Below are 19065 nucleotides of genomic sequence, written 5' to 3' on the forward strand. Positions count from 1 at the left end.
TTTTGTAAGAAAAAAATAATAAAAACACAAAACCATCCATTTGAAGGATTTAAATTAATCTAAAATTAAATTAAAATTTTTTACATATATTACCTATAATATAAATCAATGTATAAAACTATCACAACTTCATAAATAGCAATTAATAATCTGAAATAAAGCTGAAATGTTGCTTTTAAGAATCTTAGGAACTCTGTCTACATACAGATGAGCAAATTAATCCAGATACACAGATATATGCAACTCACAATTTCATGAAGAGAGTTGCTATGTTAATAAGTTGAGACGAACACTGAAATGTCACTCTAAGAATTCGGGGAATTCCGTATAAGCAAGGTCTATTTTGGACCTGTCTCTCAGAAGGGGATAATTAACCAAAGAGCAGAAAGATCCTTCACCCACAAACCTGTCCAACAACACACAAATCAAGTGAAGCACCACTGTGAGACTCATAAAAAATTCTAAATTTGAAGAGGGGATAGAGGGATATTTTCATTTGTGCATTTTCAATTATGCATTCCCACCAAGACAAACAACTAAATATAGCCTGGTCAGTTGTGCTGCACAAAACCTTAATCTAGTGTGCAACCAAAAGGTTACAATGTTAGAAACTGTGGTGAATCCAAAAGTTTCAAAACAACACATTTTAGGGCCACTTTTAACAAGAGCAAGATCTATGCAGACGGTTGAATGAACAATGCTTCGATGGAGAACGCCCTGAAGGAAAAAGGGTAATGCCAGCAATTCAAATTTTTCATTTTCATACTTAAGTTTATGCATTAATTTTTGGGCTAAAGAAAAGAAGAATCACTCACTTCCTGTACCCATCTGGCTGGACTCCATCTCAGGGCTCCTGAGCCCTGTGGCTGTTTCATGTTCATGCCAGTTAATGGCCCAGCTCAGCAAAAAAACCAAGCAGATTTCAAAACATTCAGGTATACTTGCCAACATACAATGTCAGTACTTGTGGATTCAGAAAACTGTACATTTTTTTCATTTTAATTGTGACAAATGGTTGGCATTGCTACACTTATTAGGGGTATACAAAGTTTGAAATTTATACTAATGTAAAGAGTTTCATGGAATAAAAATATTCATGTCATGCCTGGAGTGGGGTAGTATCTTTCCTCTTCCTCAGGGCTGCCCACAGACTCTTACTAAGATTTGAGTTTCCTATCCTCAGGTTTGTCCATGTGACAGTTCATCCACTGGTCCCCAGAAGTCACTCCCCGTCACTCCTCAAAGATTTATGGTCCTGAGGCACCTGGGTGGCTTAGTTGGTTAAGCGTCCGGCTTCTGCTCAGGTCATGATCTTGTGGTTTGTGAGTTCAAGCCCTACGTCAGGCTCTGTGCTCACAGCTTGGAGCCTGGAGCCTACTTCTGATTCTGTCTCCCTATTTCTCTGCCCCTCCCCTGCTCCAGAGTATGAGCTCTGTCTGTCTGTCTCTCTCTCAAAGATAAGTAAACATTAAAAAAAAAAAAATGATTTAAGGTCCTAGATCATTATTTCTCTGACATCTATACTGCTGTAAGTTCTCATGATTTCAAGGTATGGAGATTATGCTTCCAACTCCCTGATCTCTCAATTCCTTGACCTATCCTCTCCCAAGAATCTTATCCTTTATTCCATGTCAGTCACTCATTCTCCTTATTATGTACCCTAGTGTGACTACCAACAACTTCCACCTCTTTCATAGACTTTACTTGCAAGCATCTCACTACCTACTACCCCTAACTTTCCATCGTACGCCCTCTAGTACCCAGACTCCAACAATCCTTCAGGCTGTCCCCCACCCACTTCATATCCTCACTTTGGTCCTTAAGTGGGCTAAATTCTATGTCCCATTATTATAATTAATTCCCTGCAGAAACCGTCAACTATTTTGCCCTGCTACTGACCATCATACTCACCTGGCAAAATTCCAACCATCGTTAAATCCTACTCCATGTCTATAGCCATAAGCTGAATTTGACCAGAGAATGGCCCTACTGTGCTAACCACTCATGATCACTAACCTCAATTTGGTCCCTTAATGCTGCTCAGAAATCATACATTTCCCAAGGACTGACCTATACTTTCTCACTTACCCTCAAATTTCCAATATCTCCTCCAGTTCTAACTCTGCAGCTGACCTTGATTCCCAATTCCCTGAAAAAAACAGAAACAAGGAAAGAAAACCTTCATACATCCCCACCATATCTTCTTGATTTGTGTGTTATCACAGATGAACTGCTCATGTTCCTGCCTGTTCACTAGGTACATCCCTTCTCTCACTCAAGGATCTCATGACAGTGATTCCAGCATCCTTCACCATTTTCTTTATCGAGATTCATTCCTCTGAGAATCTCATATATATAGTCCATCACCTTAAAATATCTGCACACTATTGATTCTCAAATGTATTTTAGCCCAGGCCTTCTCCCTGAACTAGAGACTTGAATAAACACTTGCCCGATTAACATTTCCACTTGCGTATTTGATAAGAACTGCCTGGAACTATTGAACTTGCCTCCAACACTTACTCTTCCTGGAAGATTCCCCACATCAGTAAACAGAAACTTCATTCTTTCAGTTGCCCAGGCCAAAAGCCAAGTCATCTTGGACTCTCTTTGTCTTACTCTATACCAATTTATTAGCAAAACATGTTAGCTCTACGTTCAAAAACTAGCCAGAATCCAACCACTACTTTCCTTTCCCTTCTACCACCATCACTCTAGGCCAAGCCACTACTATTTCTTGGCTGATATAGCATGAGAGCATCTGACTGGTCTCCCATGTTCCAGTCTGAGCCCTCCATGTCTACTATTGGTAATACAGCCAGAATGACCATGTTGAAATGCAAGTCAGGCCATGTTATTCCTCTCCTCATATATCTCCATGAGTAAGTTTCTACATAGAGGTCCTAACCACCCCTTTGAGCTCATCCCTAATCATCTTCCCCCTTGTTCTCTCTGCTCCAGCTACACTGGCCTTCCTCCGAATCCTCAGTCCCTCCAGACACATTGCTACGTCTTTAGCACATGTTGTTCTGGCATATTCTTCCCTTCATGGGCCACATGACTCCATCCCTCATCTCTGGATTTTTGTTTAAATGTAACCTTCTAAGGGAGGTCTTCCCTGACCATGCTCAAAAACTGCAAGCTCCCCTACAGTTACTACCTACCTTTCCTACATCATTTTTCTCTGTAGCTCTTATAACCATATGACAAACGAGAAGCTTTACCTATTTATTTACTGTCTGCCTGACTTGATAAAATAGAAGCTCCATGAGGAGGACATGGACTTTGTTTCATTCACTACTATAACCCCTGTGCCTGATCTAATGGCTGAAATGTGGTGTATGTTCAAATACTTGTTGAATAAATGAAGAAATGTATGTTTCTGGAAGCATCAAGATGGAGGGGCTTTTCTGAATCATCTAGGCCAGAGATTTGCAAAAGGGCCAGATAGTAAACATTTTCAACTTTGCAGGCCTTCTGGTCTAAGTCACAACTTCTCAACTCTGCCATTGTAATGCAAAAGGAGTCAAAATGTGTAAACAAACGAATGTGTCTGTGTTTTAATAACATTTTATTTATAAAATCAGGTGGCCAGCAGGATTTGACCTGTCGACCATGGTTTGCCAAACCCTAATCTAGGTTATTCTGCTGCACTAAGCATTAAAGCCTTAATCACCAGTTCTCCTCAAATTTATTAAACAGAGTTCATAAATTCTAGAGCTAGGGCCAATAGACCAATTATCCAATCTAACCCCCATGGCAGACAATAGATGCTTACCTAGCATCCATTCTCTCCTTCTTTCTAACTAAAAGAAACCCATTTTGTTCAGGGGACAGCAATGCGTCCAGCTAAGAAATGACTTTCTTACACTCTCTGTAGCTAGAGGTGACCACAGCCCACAGTTCTGGCCAATAAGACACACAGAAAAGTCATGTGAGGGCATTTTAGGAAAAGTCCTTGAAAGAGGATTGACAGGTGGAACATTCTTTTTTGTTCATTGCCCTTGCCCCTCTTCCTGTTTTAAATGCAAATATGATGCCCAGAGAGTGGTTAGAGCCACACTCTAAGGACAGCAGAATGGGAGGCTGGTACGGTGAAGATACCGTGGAGCTCGTGCACAGGTCCTCCTGATGTCTTCTTATAAAAGGAAAAACTAGTGTCCCATGATAAATGGCTTTCAAAAAGAGAAAATAAATATTTGTTTAAGCTTAATAAGCTTAAGCTATAAGTAGCTTCTTTTTAAATATGAAATTTATTGTCAAATTGGTTTCCATACAACACCCAGTGCTCATCCCAACAGGTGCCATCCTCAAAGTAGCTTTTAAAAAAGACCAAACGAATCATCCAAGACCCTAAAGGCCAGCAAGTGGCATAATAGAGATTTGAACTGATCCTATGACTTCCACTTCAACAGCCTTTCTCCCCACGCCACTCCCTACTCAAAGACAGAATAAAAGGCACAACATGCTATTCCATGGAAGGAAGACAGCATGTAAAAGCAAGCTTTGTTCCTATCCAAAAATGATCATTTCCCAGGCTCAGATAACTAGGAATTCTGGGGTTTTTACCTAGCTTCAGACCTCAGATCCATACCGCTGATAACCCCTAAATTAATCCTATCACTCACAAACTAAAGAGAAAGATGGCTCCTCTGCATAGCTTTGGCAGAAAAAGACCAAGGGAGTGTTTCCATCTGCCTGACTGGATACCACATTCCTTCTTGAATCAACCACCACAGCCAGAAGGATGACTATTCCGATTGTGACATGGGAGATGGGTCAGCCCTACTCAAATGGGGTCTGAATGGTTCCTTTCAGTAAAGAATGGTCTCTTGTATCTGGAGAGGAGTGTTGAAACATGTGCCCAAACACACACACATATCTTTTTTTTTTTTTTTTTTTTTTGGCCTCTCCCAGGAAATTAGGAGATCTGTGTTGTAGGCTTAACTCTGACTACCTAGATGCATGATGCAGGTCACCAGGTTGACATTTGATATTTGGTTCTGGAGATGACTCATCCAATATTAGCCTGAAGTAGTAAAAGAGAGACTGAAACAGTATTTGAAAAAATCTTAGAAAAGTATAAAGCGTTATATAATATATAAGATTATTATAATAATTGAATAAATACAACTGATAAAAAATAGGAAAGAAACTCTTTCTTACCTCATCCAAACCTATAACAATCTTTAAAACATTCGTTACAATAATGAGCAACATAAAAGGCCTCAGATCACAACTGGTCTAGACAACAAAGACAGGAACTTTTGGGTACCATCTTTCTGGGACTTCAGGACCATAATGTTCCCCTCAAAAAATGACTTGCCTCGTTCTATTCCCATCCCTGTTCTAGTCATAACCTCCTTACTCTGTTGATCTTCAGGAACCAAAATAAAAAAATTTAAGGTAACCATACACATATTGTTTCAATCCTTAAATGATTTTGATGAATTGACTTTCATTTGCTATGGCATCTGTTTGCAATAGCAAAAGACTGACACAATCTATAAACATCCACTAAAAAGGGTCTACATAATAAAATTATGCCATATCCATAATTATGGATATACTATACAGCTGTGAAGAAAAATAAATAAACTATTTATGCACTAACTCAGAAGGATTGCCTAGATAAATTCAGTGAAAAAAGCTAAATGTAAGGTTGTCACATAACTATCTTGCCACTGTTCGTGTAAAAGGCAAGAAAAGAACACACACATCATGCTGCTGCACATAAAGGCATAGGATCTCTCTTGATGAATACAAAGAAACAAATTACCTTGGTTTTCTCTACAAAGAAGAGCTGGGTTGGCTGAAGAACAGAGTTTGGGAGAGACTTCTCCCTGTTTATCCTTTTGTATCTCTTGTATCTTGCATCATGTGACTATACTAACTTTGTACCAAATAAATAATAGACTGATAGCACAGTACAGCATAAACCTTATGGAAGGACAAAGACACCACCAGGTCATACAGATCTCTAATAACCAAGCACAGAGGTTGATGCATTTGGCTGCCAGAACAATCAACTCTAGGCTTAATAGTCTAACACAGCAGTTGTGTTAAGATAGGGTAGTGACTGGAATATAACAATAATCCCGTTCTTCCCTACTACCTTCATGGTGGGGACCACAAAGCACATGGTTACCTAATATTTGGGCAAATGCATGTTTCTGCTAACAAAAACAGTGGATGGAAGTGACCGATTAGGGATTCAAACAAGAGCATGCCCCCATTTATGTATGTAAGTATGTGTGTGTATATGCTGGTATATACACGCACAAACACACACACACATACAAACACAATAAAGTTTGAAAATAAATGAGTAGCCAGATCTTTAATACACTTTCCATTTCATAAATACTGGGGATATACACAGAACCATTTATGAGTGTTTTTTGCAACACCTAAGAGAAGACCAATCCGACTGTGACTTAAACAAATTGGAGTTTACTTTTCCCACCTAACATGCAGTCTAGAGGAAAGTGGCTTTTGCATTTGTGGCAGCACATCTACAGTGTCAAGGCCATGATTTCTGTGAGTCTTGTCCGTTTCCTTATGGAAACAAGATGGTTGCTCTTACTCCAGGCATCACATCCATATTCAGGACAGGAAGAAGATAAAAGAAGTAGTATCAGCCCTTTTTATCAAGAAAACAAAAGACTGTCCCAGAAAACATCAAGTGGACTCTCACTTGCATCTCATTAGCCTGACCCAATACTGTATGCCTATTTCTGAAAAGGAGTCTTAAAACATAAATATTTAGCTTTTACAGTCTGTGTAATAGAGGCATGCAAGGGTGAAATAAGTTAGAATGACTACTAGACATTCTAACCAGCCCACAGTGTGTGCCACAAGTACTGCAAAAGTTGGCATGTAGAGATGATGAAATGTGACCCCTGACAGTTTATGTTATTTATTGCCTTTCAGAATATTTTCATATGTGACAATATTGAGAGCTTTTCATAAATCCAAAAAATAAAAAAATTAATGTACGCATCATATATTCATATTTATGTGCCTTCTTATTAAATGTAATTGTCCTGCCAAATAAATGCACATCCAAAACACACATAGTTATTTTCTGTATATTTTTCCTTAAATATAAGTTTTCATTTGTTTAATGAACTATGTTATAATTGTAATTAATTTCTCAGGATCTGTAAAGCAGTTCTGTTCCCTTCACTTTGTTAACTGGTAAAGTTTTGTTATAACTTAAGTCCCAAAGAGTTGTTACTTCCATCATAAGCTTTTTTACAAAGGAAGTCAATTACCCTTGAGTGTCATCATTAGTCTACAGTGCAAAGTAATACACATAAAAATATTTTTTCCTGAGCCATTTCCATGTAAGTTGCAAACACTATAAGCTTTCATTCTAAATACTGTGGAAGAGACCCCCTAAAAACAAAGACACTCTCTTACCTTCAGAATTTTTTCATGTCTAAGATATTAATAATTCCTATACTACTAATTGACAATTTTTATGAATAACTATTAATTACTACTTAATCTGTTAAAATTTCTCTAATTGTCTCTAAAAGTATATCAAAGGCTAATCATTCCCAAATGTTTTTGTTTAAAGTGCTGTGTTTTCAAAATTATTTATCCAAAGGGAGTTCATTTTTACTTATATAATTTCTACTGGCTATCAGTCAGGTGGTGTTTGGGTTGGATTCTTTAAATACAGGTTTCTATATTTATAAAACAGTCAATTGTTTTGCATTTTTGTATCTAAATAATTACAGAATACAGTGAGAAGCTCTTGAGAATATCATATTTTACAGGAAGGAAAGGAAAGTAGGGAAGAAAAACAGGCAGGATTATTTTTGACCTAAAAAAATATGGAAATGCAAACACACACACATACACACACACTTACAGCAAACACACTCAAAGTTTACCCCAAAAATACAATTACAGAATTCCAAGTCAAAAATATAAATAAGAAACTACTTGATTTAAATGTTTAAAATGAATATAAATCTGCTACTTAAATCAAATAAAGAAAATACTCTGAGCTTACCCAATTTGAAACTGAAAATCAAGCCAGAAGCAAGGTACCATAGCAGAAAATCATCAGTGTCATTGAGCCTCAGAGGGACTATGTGAGAAGCACTCAAAATAAGCTTCCCACGATTAAAGCTAATGAATGAACTGGGTTCTACCACATTCATAAAAGGTTCTGAATAATGTTGTTTACACACACCCTATTCTTCCTTCATGAATACGTGGTTTTCACAGATTCAAAAATCATACTTACACTCAAATATCTGATGACAAAGAACATTAGGCTACAATGTGGGAAAGCAACTTTACAACCACAAAAACAATTCTAAAATTTATTATGAGCATACAATATATGGATTTATTTATTTACCCACATCCATCAAATGTAATATAAGGTCTGCTCAAATGAACCAGTCAATATATTGTACAACTCAGCCTTCAGCTTCATATGATTTAATTTTCCTTTCCTTCTTGCAACATTATAATTATGTGCTGGGAGTTTACTATAACTAATATTAGTGGTTTTGTCCACATGCTCACAAACTAAAGGAAAAGACAAAAAGCTTTCTGATCACCTAATCAGTACCCTCAGGAAAAAAAAATTGCTAATATGGAAACAAAGATCTTTATTTCTTTCCTGCATGGGATGAAACAAATTCCTTGTGTGGTTTTAATTACATCCTAATATTTCATAAACATCTTTTAGCATAAAATTCAAATTACGTGATGGTACCAACTTCTAAAATCAAGTCCACAGTCCCTTACATCTGGCCACGTTTGAATCAAATAGACCAGCAACAAAACTACTGTTCTTTTTAATGTAACATGTTTACAAAGGTGTTGTTGCTGTTTTTCATTTTTCACACTGTACTTATTATTTGCCTTCTATCCAAATAATATTACCAAATTATTACCAGGTACCAAAATTCCATAGCTAATTTAAATGGTCTTTTCTTTGTTTTCCCAAAGGTCTGTGTGAGTAAGAACACACCTGCTATGGACAAATCATCCTTTGCTATTTTAAAAGCTCCAACCATCCAAAATATTTGGGATTTCCAGGCTGTAGGAGGAGGCTAGAGCTCTTGTATAAACAGGAAACCTAGGTAGGCCACAGGGAGAAAACCAACATTAGCTGGGAATGCCCCAAGCCCTACAAAGTTAGACTTCTGGTGGTAGCTGCCCATTTCCACTTATTCTGATAAGTCCATATTATTAGTCTGCTGTTGATCAACTCTGTTAGTAATTTAATACAATAACAAGGCTTTTGTTTTTGTTTTTTGTGTGTTTTTTTTCTTATTTGTAACAGGAGAGGAAGAAAAGAAAACTGATTGAGGCTGCCTAGTTTTATTTCAAGATTCTCCTTTAAGAATAATGCATCAGCCATGCCACAGAAGGGAACTTCTGGGTTTCTTTTGAAATTGGGATGCTTCTGTTTCTTACATTCAATATGCACTGAAAAAAACAAACTTGGGTGTTACTCAATTTAGTAAGAAAATAAACTATTTATTTCCAAAATGATTATCCAAGTCAATAAATGTGATTTCCCACCATCCTTTCCAGCCAAAGGAAAAAAAAAATCCTCAAATTTTTACTACTTTCACAATTCTCCTGAATATTATCTATAATCACTCTGCCTATTATGGGATCTCCTAGCCTTTCTGTACAATGTTTCTGCATCTTGTTTTAAATAAGACACATAAGTATTTTTTAAACTTATGTTAAAAATAAACAAAAAAAGGAGACCACTCTGAGAAGTATTTCAGAGCTCACCACAGCAACTCCTCAGAAAAAGACAAGAAAAAAGCTCAATTTTGCCATTAGCTTCCCAAACAGCATTCTTGAAGACCCTTAGAAAACCACCTAAATTTCTAAAATGACTGTTTAAAAACTTAAAAATAAATAAATAAATAAATAAATAAATAAATAAATAAATAAATAAATTATTGCTATCTTCATAGTTAATTGCTATTATTCTTTTTCCCTTTTATTTCCATTCCATCCTCTCACTTAAATTTATTCTGATTTATAAAACTTCTACACATTTAAAAATATTCTGGGATTCTACATATGTATCTTTTGTTACACAGGAAGAAAAATATAATTTATTTTGCAACTTTGTGACATTCCCTGAGACACATTCCAGTTAAGGAAGAAAAAGATGAAAAGCAAAGTATTAATCTTCAATAACTTTATGTACTATGCAAAGCTGTGGATGCCAGTCATCTACCAAACTCTAAACCCACCTCACCTGTCACCAAAGAACTTGGCTCAAGAACTTCTTCACCATTTCTAGGTCTCTTTCCTTCCCAGCTCAGTGTTCTCCTTTTGTCACTATGATACAAGGTGAGAAGTTGACTTACATCCTCCTAATGCCTAAACCAAAAAGCTTTTTCTTAATATTCATTTACATCTCTAAACACATAGATATCCTTTGGCTATGTCAAAAAATTTTCTTCTGCCTCTGTCTTCCAAACCAGTATCTTTCTCAGCTATATCCATTCTCCCTCTCTTTCCTATCTCCTTCACAGGATTCTCTTCCATCCATTGCAAAGGCAGGCATCCTCTGAGGTTTTTACCTTTGGCTCTTCATTCATTCATTCATTCACTCTTTCATTCATTCATTCCACAAATATTCTATTAGAAGTTGGGGATAGAACAGGGGCACCTGGGTGGCTCAGTCGGTTAACTGTCCGACTTCAGCTCAGGTCATGATCTCGCAGTGCACTAGTTTTGAGCCCTTGTGTCAGGCCCTGTGCCGACATCTCAGAGCCTGGAGCCTACTTCAGATTCTGTCTCCCTCTCTCTCTGCCCCTCCCTCCCCCTTAAAAATAAATAAACATTTTTTTAAAAAAGAAGCTGGGGATAGAACAATGGGAGGAAAATAAGTCAAAATCACTGCCTTCACTGAGTTGATTCCTGCTAAAGGGAGATACACAATAAGAAACAAAAAAGTATACAATCAAGAAGTGCTAAGAAGAGGGGCGCCTGGATGGCTCAGTTGGTTAAGCGTCTGACTTCGGCTCAGGTCATGATCTCACAGTCTGTGAGTTCAATCCCCGCCATCAGTCTCTGTGCTGACAGCTCAGAGCCTGGAGCCTGCTTCAGATTCTATGTCTCCCTCTCTCTGCCCCTCCCCTACTCATGCTCTGTCTCTCTCTGTCTCAAAATAAATTTAAAAAAAACAACATAAAAAAAAAAAGAAGTGCTAAGAAGGAACATAAATCTAAGTAGGAGGGTAAGAAGAGGTGTAAGAATTTTATGTAGAGTGGTTAGGAACAACCTCTCTGAGGAAATGACATGCAAGCAGATCTGGCCTCCTCAGCTGCATCGTACATTCCATGGAAGATACCATAAAGTCTCAACTTTCCACTCAATTCTAAAGTCTCAACTTCCCTTTCAAGCTCAGGCCCATATATCCAACTGACTATCTTGCTTATAAATACCTCTGTGCTAACATGGTCAAACTCAACACCATTTTCTCCACATGTCCAATGCTCAATAAATGACATTCTCATAATCTCTTACTGACATGTAATTTCAAGTCACTCTAGTTACGATTCCTTTTTTACTGCAACTATCATAGTCAATCAGACATTAAGCCCCAGGGATTCTCTCGTGGAGAGTCTCTGATACCTGACTCTCCTCTCTATCCAATAAAATTCTGCTTCTATAATTGCAATGGCCTTCACTTCCAGGGCCTTCTTCCTCCAATCTATCCAACATGCTAGTATTGCACTTTATTACAAAAGCCTTATGTGGTCAACACTACAGTAAATCCAATTGTTGCTTTGTTTTTCACTTGTAATTACAACACTGTCTTTAATATATTCTGTACACTTTTAAATCAGACTATTTGCTATTCACTAAACAAGTCCAAGATTTTCCCTCCTAAAAATGACTCATTCATGACACTTTCCTCAGTCTACCAGATATGACATCTCTTATCTGCTTCTTTTGAACTCCTTTGCCCTTCCTACTTTGTCATATTTAAGAGCTTTAATTATAAAAGGAACAATATAACAAAATTTACAAGGCATATTAAAAGAACAATATGCATTAATCTACTCAACAAATAGAAAAATCTAACACTCTTAATACTATTGAGACTCCCCCGGTCCTCCCTCCCAAGGGAAATTACCCTGAACTACTTGTCAATAACTTGCTCATCTCCTGTATAGTTTCACAGTATGTGGATTTATAATTAAATAGTGTTTGGTTTTGCAAAGTCCTATTAATGGTGGCATACTCACTGCAGCCATCTGCAAACTGCATTTTGTTAGTATTATGATTTTAAGGTTCATCTATACTTCAGTGTATAGCTGTAATGCACTCATTTTCACTGTCATGCAGTAATCTGTTGATGGACATGGGGAGGCTATTTGTTCATCTCACAGAGTGTCCAAGAGAGACAGCATTCACAGAGAGACCCCCCAGAAACAAAGGAATTGGCAAGTGCCATTTCCCTCCTGTGTCCCTCGGCATAAGTACAGGGCCACCTGTGGGAAGCAATGCAGCACCAACATTTGCTACCTAACTTGCTTACACAAAGCCCCACACACCCAGGCACCAGTGGAACCTCCCCACTTAGTCATGCTTGCCTCAGTCCTAGCAGGGAAGACACCCTACCCCAGAAAACTAGTCCAAACCCCTGCCAACACCAAATTTCCCAACAGGGGAATTTTTCAGGGCCTTCATTCTGGTGACAGCAGTGACAGGTCTCATTTCACAAACCAGAACACACCTAGTAAAAGCATGCCACATTCAGACCAGGGATGAAACACTGCCCACAGCAGAAAAGAGAGTCTCCGCAGACCACTGGCTGAAGGATAAAGTGGCCAAGACAAAACAAGAGAGCATACATAACACACACTAGAGACACTCCTGAAAGGAACAGGCCCTGGAAAACAAGAGATACCACATGGCAGGGCACTTCAGGAACTCTTCTTCATAAGGTCATTAACCTTAAGAATAGGAGACATACCTAACTTTCCCAATACAGAGAAACAGGCACAGAGACATAAGACAAAATGAGAAGACAAAACAACAACAACAACAACAACAACAACAACAACAACAACGACGACAACACAAAAACTATCCCAAATAAAAGAACAGAACAAGGCCACAGCAAGCCAGAGATCTAAACAAAACAGATATATATAACATGCCTGATAGAGAATTTAAAGTAATAATCATAAAGATACTCACTGGACTTGACAAAAGAGTGGAAGACATGAGTGAGACCCTTAACACAAACATAAGGAATAACACACTAAGGAAAAGGGTGTAATAAACAAAATGAGAAATACACTTGATGGGGGCTCCTGGGTGGCTCAGTCAGTTCAGCATCCAGCTTCAGCTCAGGCCATAATTCTTCAGTTCATGATTTTGAGCCCTGCATCGGGATCTGTGCTGACAGCTCAGAGCCTGGAGCCTGCTTCAGATTCTGTGTCTCCTTCTCTCTCTGCCCCTCCCCCAGCTCATACTCTGTCTTTCTGTCTCTCTCTCTCTCTCTCTCTCTCTCTCTCTCTCTCTCTGTCTCTCAAAATAAATAAAACATTTAAAAATTTTTTTAAAAAAATAAAGAAATACACTTGATGGAATGAATAACAGGATGGAAGAAGCAGGGAATGAATTAGTGACCTGGAAGACAGAGTAATGGAAAGTATTCAAGCTGAAAAAAAAAAGAAAGAAAAAGGAATTATGCAAAATAAGAGTAGACTTCAGGAACTCAGTGACTCCATCAAATGTTAATAACATTCCTATTACCAGGAATCTCAGAAGAAGAAAGAGAAAAGGGAGAAGAAAAATTTATTTAAAGAAATAATAGCTGAAAACTTTCTTAATCTGGGGAAGGAAACAGATATTCATATAGAGAAAGCATAAAGAACTCTCACCAAAATCAACAAAATCAGATTCAGACCAAGAAATACTGTAATTAAAGGCAAAATATAGTGACAGAGAAAAATTTTTCAGTCACTAAGACAAAAGAAGACAGCAACTTAAATTTCAGATGACTATATATATATATATATGTACGTACATACATATATATACATACATATATATATACATACATACATATATATACATACATACATATATATACACATATGTATGTACGTACATACATATATATATACATATATACATGTATATATGTACGTACATACATATATATACACACACCCCAAAAGATTCCCCCCAAAAAACTGCTAGAACAGATCCATGAACTCAGTTAAGTTGCAGGACACCAAGTCAATGAACAGAACTCTGCTGCATTTCTATACACTGATAATGAAACAGCAGAAACAGAAATCAAGGGATCAATCATGCACCAACTCATAAGATACCTAGGAATAAACCTAACCGAAGAGGTAAAAATTCTGTACTCTGAAAACTATAAAACACCGATGAAGGAAATTGAAGTTGACATAAAAAAATGGAAAAATAATCCATGCTCCAGGATTTTAAGAACAAATAATATCTGTATTACCCAAAACAATCTACACATTCCATGTAAGCCCTATACTAACATTATTTTTCACAGAAATAGAACAATCATAAAATCTGTGTGGAACCACAAAGATCCCGAGTAGCCATAGGAATCTTGAAAAACAAAAGCAAAGATGTAGCATCACAATTCCAAACATCAAGTTACATTACAAAGCTGTAGTGATCAAACAATATTGTACTGGCACAAAGATCAATGGAACACAATAGAAAACCCAGAAATGGAACCACAACTATATGGTCAATTAATCTTTGACAAAGCAGGAAAGAATATCCAATGATAAAAAGTCTCTTCAACAAATGATGTGGAAAAACTGGACAACAACACATAAAAGAATTAAACTGGGGGCGCCTGGGTGGCGCAGTCGGTTGAGCGTCCGACTTCAGCCAGGTCACGATCTTGCGGTCCGTGAGTTCGAGCCCCGCGTCGGGCTCTGGGCGGATGGCTCGGAGCCTGGAGCCTGTTTCCGATTCTGTGTCTCCCTCTCTCTCTGCCCCTCCCCCGTTCATGCTCCGTCTCTCTCTGTCCCAAAAATAAATAAAAACGTTTTAAAAAAAAAAAAAAAAAAAAAAGAATTAAACTGGACCATGTTCTGACACCATACACGAAAAGAAATTCAAAATGGATTAAACACATAATGTGAGACCTGAAATCATAAAAATCCTAGAGGAGAACACAGGCAGTAACCTCCTTGATACCAGCTGTAGCAATTTCTTACTTGATATGTCTCCTGAAGAAAGGGAAATACTATTGGGACTACATCAAAATAAAAAGCTTCTGCACAATGAAGAAAATATTCACAACTAAAAGGCAACCTATGGAATCAGAGAAGATATTTGTAAATGACATATCTGATAAAGGGTTAGTATTCAAAATATAGAAATAACTTATAAAGCTCAACACACATACACACACACATAATCCAGTTTAAAAATAAGCAGAAGACATGAATAGACATTTTTCCAAAGAAGCCATCCAAATATGCAACTGACATGAAAAAGATGCTCAACATCTCTTAGCATCAGGGAAATACAAATCAAAACTACAATGAGCTATCAGCTCACACCAGTTAGAAAGGCTAAAATTAACAACACAGGAAATAATAGGTGTCAGTGAGAATGTAGAGAAAGGAGAACCCTCTACACTGTTGGTAGGAATGTAAACTGGTGCAGCCACTCTGCAGAACAGTATGGAGGTTCTTCAAAAAGTTAAAAATAAAACTACCCTACAATCGAGCAATTTCACTACTAGGTATTCACTCAAATGACACAAAAATACTGATTCAAAGGGATACATGCACCACAATGTTATAGCAGAATAATCAACAAGAGGCGAATTATGGAAAGAGTCCAAATGTCCATCGACTAATGAATGGATCAAGCAAATATGGTATATATAAATATATACAATGGAATATAACTCATACATAAAAAAGAGTGTATTCTTTCCATTTGCAGCAATGTGGATGGAGCTAGAGAGTACTATATTGAGAGAAATAATCCAGACAAAAACAAATACCATGTGATCTTGCACATATGTGAGATTTAATAAACAAAACAAATGAACATGGAGGAATAAAAAAAGAGAGAGGGAAACCAAGAAATGGACTCTTAACTGTAGAGAACAAACTAATGATTGCTGGCAGGGAAGTAGGTTGGTGGGATCAGTTAAATAGGTGATAGGTATTAAGGAGAGAACTTGTTCTGATGAGCATTGTGTGTTGTATGTAAGTGATGAAACACTAAATTCTTTACCTGAAACTAATGTTACACTGTGTATTGGCCAGATGGAATTTAAATAAAAATTTGGAAAAATAAAAAAAAATAAAATAAAATTTAAAAAAATTTAAAAAAAAAGAAAAATAAACAAAAAAGAAAAGAAAATAGTAACTTACAAGGGAAAACCCATAAGGGTATAGCAGGAGATTTTTCAGCAGAAACTTTCCAAGCCAGAAGGGAGTGGCATGACATATTCAGTGCTGAACATGAAAATCTACAGCCAAGAATACTGTCAATGCTATCATTCAGAATAAAAGGAGAGATAGAGAGTTTCCCAGACAAACAACACTAAAGGAGTTCAATCACTAACCCAACCCTGAAAGAAATATTAAAGGGGACTCTTTAAGTGGAAAGGAGAGACCAAAAGAGACAGTATAGAGGTAGGAAACACAAAAGCAGTAAAAATGAGTATTTCTGTAAAAAATCAGTCAAGGTAATATAAAAACACATAACTAAAACAAGAGAAGTAAAAAATGGGTTCTTAAAAAATAACCAACTTAACTAAAAAAAACCTTAAAAAATAACTAACTTAACACAGACTATTATATGCAGAAGATATATACAAACCTAATGGTAACCATATATCAAAAATCACCAATAAATATGCAAGAATAAAGAGAAATAAATCCAAAGATATCAGTAAAGAAAATCAGCAAGTCATGAAAAACAGAAAGACAAGAAAGAATCAGAGAAAATCTTTAGAAACACAAAACAAATAATAAAATGACAGTAAATACATATCTACCAATAGTTACTTTGAATGTAAATGGGCTAAATGCACCAATCTAAAGACATAGCATGACACAATGAATAAAAACAAGACCCGTCTATATGCTGCTTACAAGAGACTCATTTTAGACCTAAAGCCACCTGCAGATTGAAAGTAAGGAGATGGAGAAACATCAATTATGAAAATGAATGTGAAAAAAAAAAGCTGGACTAGCAATATATTTATATTGTTATTAATAAGGGACAAAATAGACTTTCAAACAAAGACTATTAATAAGAGACATAGAAGGACACTATATAATACTAAAGGGGGCAATCCACAAGACGATATAACAATTGTAAATATTTATGCACCAAATACGTAAAACAGTAACAAATATAAAAGAACTAATTGATGATAATACAAAAATAGTAGGGGACTTTCACACCCCACTTACATCAATGGACAAATCATCTAAACAGAAAATAAACAAGGAAACAATAGCTTTGAATGACACACAAAATCAGATGGATTTAGCAGATATATTCAGAACATTGCATCCTAATACAGCAGAATACACATTGTCTTCAGTGCACATGGAATATTCTGCAGAATAGATCAGATACTAGCAAAACAATCCTCAATAAATTTAAGAAGACTGAAGTCATATCATGCATCTCTTCTGACCACAACATTTATGAAACTAGAGGTCAACCACAAGAAAAAATCTGGAAAGACCGCAGATATATGGGAGGTTAAATAATATGCTACTGAATGATGGAAGAGTCAAACAGGAAATTTAACTAAGTATATGGAAACAAATGAAAATGAAAACACAGGATTCCAAAACATTTGTATGCAACAAAAGTAGTTCTAAGAGGGAAGTTTATAGCAATTCAGGCCCACTTCAAAAAGCAAGAAAAATCTGATTGACAACCTAACCTTACAAGTAAAGGAGCTAGAAAATAAGAACAAACAAAACCTTAAAGGAGCAGAAGGAAGGAAATAATAAATTTTAGAGCAGAAAAAAATTCTATAAAAAACTAAAATAGGATCAGATGGACTTGACAGATATATTTAGAACTCTGCATCCCAAAGCAACAGAATATACTTTCTTCTCGAGTGCACACAGAACATTCTCCAAGATAGATCATATACTGGGTCACAAAACAGCCCTTCATAAGTTTACAAGAATTGAAATCATACCATGCATCCTTTCAGACCACAATGCTAGGAAGCTTGAAATCAACCACAGAAAAAAGTCTGGAAAACCTTCAAAAGCATGGAGGTTAAAGAACACCCTACTAACGAATGAGTGGGTCAACCAGGCAATTAGAGAAGAAATTAAAAAATATATGGAAACAAACGAAAATGAAAATACAACAATCCAAACGCTTTGGGACGCAGCGAAGGCAGTCCTGAGAGGAAAATACATTGCAATCCAGGCCTATCTCAAGAAACAAGAAAAATCCCAAATACAAAATCTAACAGCACACCTAAAGGAAATAGAAGCAGAACAGCAAAGGCAGCCTAAACCCAGCAGAAGAAGAGAAATAATAAAGATCAGAGCAGAAATAAACAATATAGAATCTAAAAAAACTGTAGAGCAGATCAACGAAACCAAGAGTTGGTTTTTTGAAAAAATAAACAAAATTGACAAACCTCTAGCCAGGCTTCTCAAAAAGAAAAGGGAGAGGACCCAAATAGATAAAATCATGAATGAAAATGGAATGATTACAACCAATCCCTCAGAGATACAAACAATTATCAGGGAATACTATGAAAATCATATGCCAACAAATTGGACAACCTGGAAGAAATGGACAAATTCCTGAACACCCACACTCTTCCAAAACTCAATCAGGAGGAAATAGAAAGCTTGAACAGACCCATAACCAGCGAAGAAATTGAATCGGTTATCAAAAATCTCCCAACAAATAAGAGTCCAGGACCAGATGGCTTCCCAGGGGAGTTCTACCAGACGTTTAAAGCAGAGATAATACCTATCCTTCTCAAGCTATTCCAAGAAATAGAAAGGGAAGGAAAACTTCCAG

At 36.7% G+C, this 19065-nt stretch overlaps 1 protein-coding gene across 9 annotated transcripts in view; it reads right to left on the bottom strand.

The window, feature by feature from the left end:
* The window catches only part of TASP1 (taspase 1), a 307910-nt gene that overhangs the window by 108507 nt on the left and 180338 nt on the right, over positions 1-19065 (bottom strand). The window contains exon 12 of one of the 9 annotated variants that reach the window (XM_040447721.1): positions 2076-2149. The exons of the other annotated variants lie outside the window; for them this stretch is intronic. Coding sequence (XP_040303655.1) covers positions 2091-2149 — 59 coding nt within the window. The 3' untranslated portion in view covers positions 2076-2090. Of the gene's footprint in view, positions 1-2075; positions 2150-19065 lie in introns of those variants that run through there. 9 annotated transcript variants of the gene reach the window in all.

This window comes from Herpailurus yagouaroundi, unplaced genomic scaffold (assembly GCF_014898765.1).
Source record: "Herpailurus yagouaroundi ecotype Mexico unplaced genomic scaffold, PumYag 196, whole genome shotgun sequence".
NCBI lineage: Eukaryota > Metazoa > Chordata > Mammalia > Carnivora > Felidae > Herpailurus > Herpailurus yagouaroundi.